We start from the raw sequence: 8,344 nt of genomic DNA on the forward strand, positions 1-8,344 counted from the left end.
CTCACTTTTCCTCCCTTTATTTTCCTGACTGACTTTTCCTCATTTCTACATGTGTTACTGAAGTCCTTCGCTTAGGTCCCCGTCTTTTCCCGGGTTCCCAGAAGTCTGATCCATGATTACAATCTTAAGTTTAGACTCTCATGCTCATCCTGTCGCTCTCGTCCCTTGTGGGTCTCTTTTCATCGACAACTTCAGTGCCTTTTTCCTTCCCAACTTGATGCTTATTTACTCTCTTTAATTGCAATCCTTTTTAATCACAACTGTGGCTTTGGATTGGTTTTGTTTCACCCCTTTAAAATAATGAAATTAAAATAAACAATGCCTTTGCAAACAGTGTGGTTTTTTTTTTTTTAACTTGATGAAGACTTCAGAGTGTTCTTTGAAACTAAAATTGGGTTTCCTTTCATAGCAGCCCAGATCCAAAATTCCCATCACCACACACCCTCCCAGGTGCATAGTCTTTGGAGGTATTCCCTCTCCTTGGTTCTTCTTTTTCTTGAAGAAAAAATAAAAGAATTTTTTTTTTTTAAAAAGGTGATTTCGTTCTGACAAAAATTGATAATGATGAAAAGTATCATTGATTTCCAATGAAAGAAATATTGCTACGTCACTTTGGAGCTTACGAGCTTGTTTTAGCTAGAAAAGTTTCCGTGTGACTAGGTGATCAATTTGTGCGGTTCAGAAGGTATAATTTTTTTCTACCTTTTTCATGCGGTAAGATTTGTTCCCTAAAGTTATGAGATCTTGCTCCTGAAACCGGTCTTGCACAGTTGCTCCCAATAAGGAAGAGATAAGGCTACCTATATGCCTACTGTTGTAAGGGCTTTTGATATCCTTCAGCTACCAGATCCTTAAGTCCAGCCCATTTACAACCTCAGCCCTAAGCAGCCGAGACAACACACCTCCCCAGGACTGGTCCTTCTGGCAGAGAAACCTTCCTCCCTCAGACACAGCCTCGTTGCTCTGGAGGCGACCCGCTGTTGCTGAGATAATCCTCCCCTCCACCTCTCGTGACCACTTTTTTTTGTTTTGTTTTTTTCTCCTTGTATTTTCTTCTTAGGTCTAATTTTAAAAAAACAGGGGTGTGAGAAAGAACAAAAGGAGGAGTTGGGTTTGTTAGCAACACCGCTGCTTTGCTGTGACCCTTGGAACAGAAAGCATATTAAGTGCAGCATTTTTTTTTCGTCTTCTTGGCAAATCATTTTTCCAGGCTCAAAATAGGCTCATCTTGTAAACACTGCTTTGTTTAGGCACTAATTATAGCAGTTAAAACTTCTCCTTGTGACAGTAATGGCTGCAAAGATTAATGGCAACATAAAATATTATTTAGAAATTGAAAATATGTTGGATTTTAACGGCTCTTGACAGACTTTGTTTTGATCTCACTGGTTCTGCTGGGCTTAAAACTGAAGTATTTTGTAAAAAACAGAAGCAGGGCACTTCAGGAGTATCCCACACCCCAGCTCTTCCTTCTCTTTGTCCGAGTGCTTGTTGCCAGGAATGTAAGGGGAACTCAGTTATTACGTGCCTGTCACAAGCATTATTTATATAAAGAGCCTTGCCACGTTCCTTTGCTAGCTCTTCTTGGCTCATCAAAGCGATCACATCACTCTTGCCAAATATTCTAAAGGCTACCTGCAGCCTGAGCCCTTTCTAACGATGCAGGTGCCAACTCAAGAAATCACAAGCAATACTTGCTCATTGACTCTCTGATTTTAGGGTCTTTATTCCAGCCAATGCAGAGCTGCAGCCAAAAAACCAAGATCAGAAAAGATGCCAAGGATCACATCATCTTTCCAGTCACTGGTCTGAACTCTCAGCAGGAGGGGAAACAACAGCCCTGAGCACAGACCCGAAGAAATAAAGGAGATGCTTTGGACTGACTTTGATGGGCTTGCATCAAGCTGTGAGCCAAGATGCGTCTCGCTGCTTTAGCTACCAAATGGCTCCGTTTCCTTGGTTTTCCTGCATGGTACAGCACAAAGCCCATCCCCTAACTCTGTGCATGGTACACTCTGCAGCCGTCTTTACCAGCAGCAGTGATTCCAGAAGGCAGCGCTCGGTGAGAGCGCTCCGTGGGGTAGAAAGCTGTTATGTGTAGAAAGAAAACAGCCTACAGAGGAAAGGTTATAACAGCTTCTGAATCACCGCAGTAGCTGCAGACTCCTGTACAGATACAATACAAAAGGAAAATATAAATCTGGGTATTTTGAAATAGGACTGTAGTAGTGCCAACAAACTCTTTGCAGACTGGAAGCCTCTGATCGCGTTTGGTAGCAGAAGAACCCAGCTTTCCGACATTCAACTCCAAGCAAGTCACATCCATCACGATAAGAGCTCCCTGAACTCGATCTCCTCTTGGCTACGTCCTGTTACAGTAATTCATATTTATATCATTCCTGTGAACTTTACTAACAAATTATTTAGCTGTTCTGTGCTTTGGCAGGTAGCGTATAAGCAGCAGTTCATTTGGAAATCTGTTGCTCAGTGAAGTAATTTCTCTCCTCTGTTACATGCATCAGTATACATACCGCAAGACATTTATCTCAACAGAAGAGATGAGATCTTTTTCGTAAGAAAAGACAGCACACGTTCTTGAAAACACTTCCTTCAAATCAGAACTGACTACGTGTGAAGGCAATGTTTCTCACATCTTTGTTTTTGGTGGGAGGTTAACAAAGCAAGCTGCTGAAATTCTACACTGTTGGCATGCTTATGAATTTTATTTTAAAAAATTGTATCAAATGGACATGAATTTATATCGTTTGCTTTACCATTTTATTATACTGATCAAACTCTTAAATATGCCTAAGAAGCTGGAAAAATAAAGACATATGCTGGAAAGCATAGTATAGCACAACTTGTGAATCTTCTCTGACTACATCATTTTACTTATGGAGGAATTCATCAGCTCTTAGTGATGGATCTGATCCGAAGCTCATCAAACTGAGGAGAAGCAGAATTCCTTGGGCTCTGGATAGGGGTCTGTATGGCCAGGATGGACTAGCGTAGTGAGAACAGAGTTGGCCTAAGGGGTACAAAAGAGAGCGAGCAGAAAGAGATGGGAAAGATGGGGTGCTCACTTTTGAAGTTACTGGATTTGGGAAGAGAATGAAATAATGTAGAGGAGACACAGAGGTTCACAGGTTGTACTGCATGTTGGGAAAAGAGAAAAAGAGCACTCGCTCAGAATAGGGTTTGAGAATAAACTACTTACTTTATCCTGCCTTCTGCAGTGCTGTTTGTGGATGCTCACAAATCCTGTCCCAAGACAGACACACCCGTTTGAAAATAAGCAAGCGCTGTACCAGTGCTACTTCTCTTCACCGTCATGATGTGTCTAGCAATCTGCCTTTTAGACCATTACTTAATGAATTTCAAGCTGCATTCTTTGAACAAACCATCCGCTCAGCGCCCTTCAGCTCATCACTAACGTACATTAAATACTAGTTACCTTCTCCTGAAGGAAACAGTACATCACGACTTACATCATCATTTCTAGCTCTGTATTTAGTTCACTTAAAGCAAGCTGAATAGCCCAAGGCAAGGTGAATAGCCCGAGGATCAGATTCGCGTAATTTTCCCACAACTTGGCCAGTGGATGTGATGCACAGAGTTTGTAGCAGAATAGGAAATCTTCTGCAAAGGAAGAAAACCCCGTAATTGAATAATTTTAACTGCCTCACTAAGACCACTACGGTTTACTTTGCCTTTCTCTGATCAATACTTGTCACACAACTTGAAAAATAAGGTATTGCAAACAAAGAGTTAATCCAAAAAATATCCATGCACTGAAAAGGGAAAGATGGGGGGGGGGGTTCAGTGGCACTTGTCTTTCCCTGGAACATCAGTGAGAGGAAGGGTCAAGAATTGCATGTGTGATATTTAAAACTTCTTGCATTTACATGCTTTCTCAGAGCTCTGTGAAGAGATGATTTGTGCCTGATGTGCTTATTTATAATGACTTATGAGTCACTACATGGGTCCTGGAGATAAGAACCAGATTCTGTGGACTGGCTCATATAAAGTTGGAAAACATGTTAAAAAGGAAGAATTTTTAGATGCATTCAACAGTGATCAAACTCTGTTCTCATTGAAACTATCAGGATATTTAGCATGATTTCAAAGCAAGCACAGCTAATCTGCATTACTTGGAAAATTCCACCCCAGGCCACAGTGCCTGACTAATAAAATATGAAATTATTTGGTCTACTGCATCTACAAATAACAAGGAAGGCTTAGGTCCTCAGTTACTCAGATTGTAGGAGTTACTCAGGATTTAGAGCAGTCAAGCTTCTCCAAAACGTGATTTTATCTACTGTATTTTAAGGTTCCATTATCAAACAGAAAACGGCCCTTAAATACCAATTTCTGCACTGTTTTAGGAAATAGATTATGGTTCACTGACTGCTGGCTAGGCAGGAAAGCGAAAAAGGAGGACACATGCTTCTGATTTAGGTGATTTTCCCTCTTCCTCGGTAAGGGCTAACGATTTTTGCTGGTAAAGCTTTAGTATACCTTTTCATTTTCCATCATAAGCTTTTTTTTTCTCCTGAAGAGCTTTTCAATCACTTTCACTTTTGCAGTGTGAAGATTTCTTAACCACCCCTGTAGAGTATAGCTGTGCGTTTTCAAATCTGAAGACAGCACTTCCCACTCAGCAGTCCATGGACCACCACAAACTCATTTTGTGTCTACTCTTTCATATCAAAGAAACAGCAGAAATTGTCTTTTTGCCAAATTGACCAATTGGCTAATGAAGATTAGCAGAGACAGAAACCTGGCAAGCAAAAATACATCCTCCTAGCTTAAGGTTTTCATCCTATGACCTTTTTTCACCTGGTCTGACCGTTTTTGTTGCCTGCAAGGTGACAAAATACTCCTTTCTGTTGTTAAATAACAGGATGCAAATCATATGAAAGTGTGTTCTGCGTGTGGTTATCTGGAGGCTGTCATCAGAGCCTACCCATATGAATGGAAGTAGGAAGAGAAATAGCTTTTGAATGTCAATTTGGAAAAGATAAAGCAGAGAGCTCCCACTTCAGTGAACACAACTGAATCATACAGAAGGTGGAAAAAGGAAAAAACATAAACATGCACTAAATTCAATCGTAACTTGCATGTCACACACAACTGTTTTACGTGGTGTGTTGGACAGAAATGAAGGGACTGTATATCTGCGTGGAAAAAATACTTTTACTTCACAGTTCTTATGAAGGGCAATCAGCAGACAAAAATGCAATGCTTAAAATTGACCTTTGAACATGAGCAGAAACGGTCAGGTAGGTTAAATTAGGTGTCTGCTTGCCAACATATTTGAGCATACAAGGGAGACCTGTAGATGACTACTCTGATACAGGCCAATCTAAAAAAATCGTCCGTTTGCAAACTTTGTTCTCACAGGTGAGCCATAATTTGCACACGCTTAGAACAAGCATAGAAGGGTGATAACTGCTGAAAGATAGTGATACGTGTTTGGAGAGTCACAGTATGCATCTGACAGCTGAGTAAAAATTGGCGTGCACCATTCTTTTCACAATGCTTGTTTGGGCTTTACAGGCAATATTCTGAAAATAAGCACACCTATTGTGGGCATAAACTTTGCTGAATAAACTCCCTGAATAAAAATGATTGCACATTTCTTCTTGGGTACTGATCGGCACAGCTCTATAACAGAATTGAGGTCCGTTTCGTAGCAATCTCCACTTTTATCTCATTTATCCATATCTCAGAACGATACTTTAAAAACATTAATTTTATATGACATAGATGGATGTGTATTACCTTTGCTATATCCTCTTGGAATGCCACCAAGTTCAAGTACGATATATTGACCAGGTCTGGACCATAGACAACAGTTATCATTCGATTTTCCAGTCGACCTCCTAAGTTCCCAGTATCCAACAGTTCGCGCAGTTTTGGATCCTGCAGGTAAACACATTACAAAATAGTTAAAAATCTTTTGCACATACTTATACTAAAAGAGACGAGTATTTTTGCAAATACTTCAATTTTGAAAACTTGTGTTATTTTGAACATTTTAAATACGATGGCACTAGGTTCTGATCTGGTTCATTATTCATTAAAATATTTAAAGCCATTAATGCAGGATGAAAAGAAATCACTACTCTGAGCTCTGTGTTGATACAGTAGAGACTAAAAGCTGTCTAGTTTATGGCTGCACATTCCTATTCTCAGCTATTTTGTCTCCTAGGTTAAGCATACATAAATTGTTTTGCTCATCAAAATAACACAATCTGCCCAAAGGCTACTGGCCTCAGCAGCGAGATTCTGAATTATTTTAATGGATTTTAGATAAAGCCCAAAATGAGAACTTAGTTGTTCCTAAGGAACTGAGAAGACTGTCTAGAATTAACTGTCTTAAACGCTATGAAATGAATAACGGAATTTTCACGATGCCCTCCCTCTTCATGTCCAAAAGGTCATGTATTATTTAAATTATGATTTATTCAATTTATATTTAGGTTTTAGTCTTTTTTTTTCAGGTTTATATCCAATATAGAAATGACTACATAACATCTCTGTGAAGGAAAGATATATTCAATGCTTTTTATCAGCTAATAATAGCCTGAACCTCAGCTTCATTGTTAACATAAGCATGTGAGAAACAGTTTCAGGTTATTTTGCAACTCTACTAGTTTCTATTAGGCTGCAGCGTTTCCAAGAAAAGCATTCAGTGTCTTTCAAACTAAGAAAACTGCTTGGTCCTTAGCCTCAAGATGTAGTCTATAAAGGCAAAGACAGATGAAAAGAAGCCCCGCAAGACTGAACTCAATCCTTTGAACAGGGCCAGTATAATTTGAAAGCTCAGGTTTCCTAAAAGGCAAGATATTTCAGCCTAGGACAAATACTAAAAAATGCCCAGCAAATTGTATCACTATGGCATGACAGATTCTGTGCAGAGTCAAATGATTTCAAAACTGCCACAAATATATACTGCAGTTTATAGTTTACTCTCACACAAACCTTTTACCCACACTGTCTGCATATGTTTAGTATTTATGGCGCTTCTTAATATTTAAGAACTTTTGAATTAAGAATATAAATCTCCATCAACGGATACAAATTAAATTTAGTCTAACAGGACGGTAAGCTTACGATCATGAAAAAGGCCACTCCTCATGGATCTTGCAAGAAATCCCATACCGACAAGACCTCAGTCCAAAAGGTATCTCCTGATGCTTGTAGGCAATGGAGCTATGCATATGTTCACCAAATACTTCACAAGGTGTAGGAGAACATCTGAGGTATAGCATATTAACTGGAAAGAAACTACAAGCCTGTCTATCGTAAAATGCTGAGCCTCATTAAATACTGGGTATGACGGCAGGTGTTGCAGGAAAACAGACAGAATAATTCTGCTGGAGAGTTCTGTAAAGAAGGAATATGATTGTGCTCTGAGACAAGGAAGTTTTCATGGGTAAACAAGTTAATGACAGGCTTTCACATAAGAGAAAAACAGAAGAGGGTTATAAAAATAGTAGTTGTGTTCAAGAGATGAGGAGTTAAAGGAGAAAGACAAAGAAATTGTGTAATTTACTTCTAGGAGAAAAGCTAGAGAAATGCCCTGAAGATGCTAAGTTAGTGATGGCTTAGTACTAGACAGGTTACTTTCTCTTTTATTTACAGGCTAAACGTTACAAAGCTTTGTTTAATTCCTCTGGGAGATGAGAACTCACCTGCTTTTTACTCTCTACCGTTTCAAGCCCAAAATCAGACTGATAAACGCTTCCGCTAAAGGGCCTGTCTGGGAAGAGCATCTTCTTTCTGAACTCAAGCTAAACAGGACTGTCTATCTGCTTTTATCCTCTTTCACATGTGTGTCATTCCTTTCTTCCTTTCCCTGGCTGAACCTCTTGCTCACAATTTCCTTCTTGGTGATGAACTGCAACCCTATCAACAAAAGAAGAAAGAAGATAGCCTTTTTCCTTCATCTTTATAGTCACCTGCACGATGTCTCTGTGATGGATCATACTCCAGATAGTCTAGGATATGCATTAGTAATGCTTCACAGAGTAAAAACGAAACACATTTGAAATGGGATGCTTTCTTTTTCAAAGCAAATTAATCGTAAGAGAAGTTATCTGGAACTGGCTCAGTAAGGCTTTTTGAAGTGCAGAATAAGTGGCCAGTCGGGCAATGTTGAGTATGAAGTTGGTCTTCTAAATCACAAGATTTTTCTCCAGGTTTTAAAGGCAAGACCTTCTCACCCTCTTTGGGGTGCTTCGTTTGGATGAGTAGAATGTTGAATTCTTCTATTCTAAGACTTGTCTAACAAAGTTTGAAGCACACAGTCCCTTGCAGCAAGACGTTATATGGCTGC

General features: G+C 39.5%; 1 protein-coding gene across 1 annotated transcript in view; it reads right to left on the bottom strand.

Moving 5' to 3' along the window:
- The window catches only part of LOC104623584 (1-phosphatidylinositol 4,5-bisphosphate phosphodiesterase beta-1-like), a gene marked incomplete at its 3' end in the record, with an annotated part of 21,125 nt that extends 13,344 nt beyond the window's left edge, over positions 1-7,781 (bottom strand). The window contains exons 1-2 of the mRNA XM_010290720.1: positions 7,701-7,781; positions 5,785-5,925 (exon numbers count right to left, since the gene is read on the bottom strand). Of these exons, the coding sequence (XP_010289022.1) occupies positions 5,785-5,925; positions 7,701-7,781 (222 nt within the window). The remainder of the gene's footprint in view (positions 1-5,784; positions 5,926-7,700) is intronic.
- Between the last annotated feature and the right edge of the window lie 563 nt (positions 7,782-8,344).

Source organism: Phaethon lepturus, unplaced genomic scaffold (genome assembly GCF_000687285.1).
Source record: "Phaethon lepturus isolate BGI_N335 unplaced genomic scaffold, ASM68728v1 scaffold247, whole genome shotgun sequence".
NCBI lineage: Eukaryota > Metazoa > Chordata > Aves > Phaethontiformes > Phaethontidae > Phaethon > Phaethon lepturus.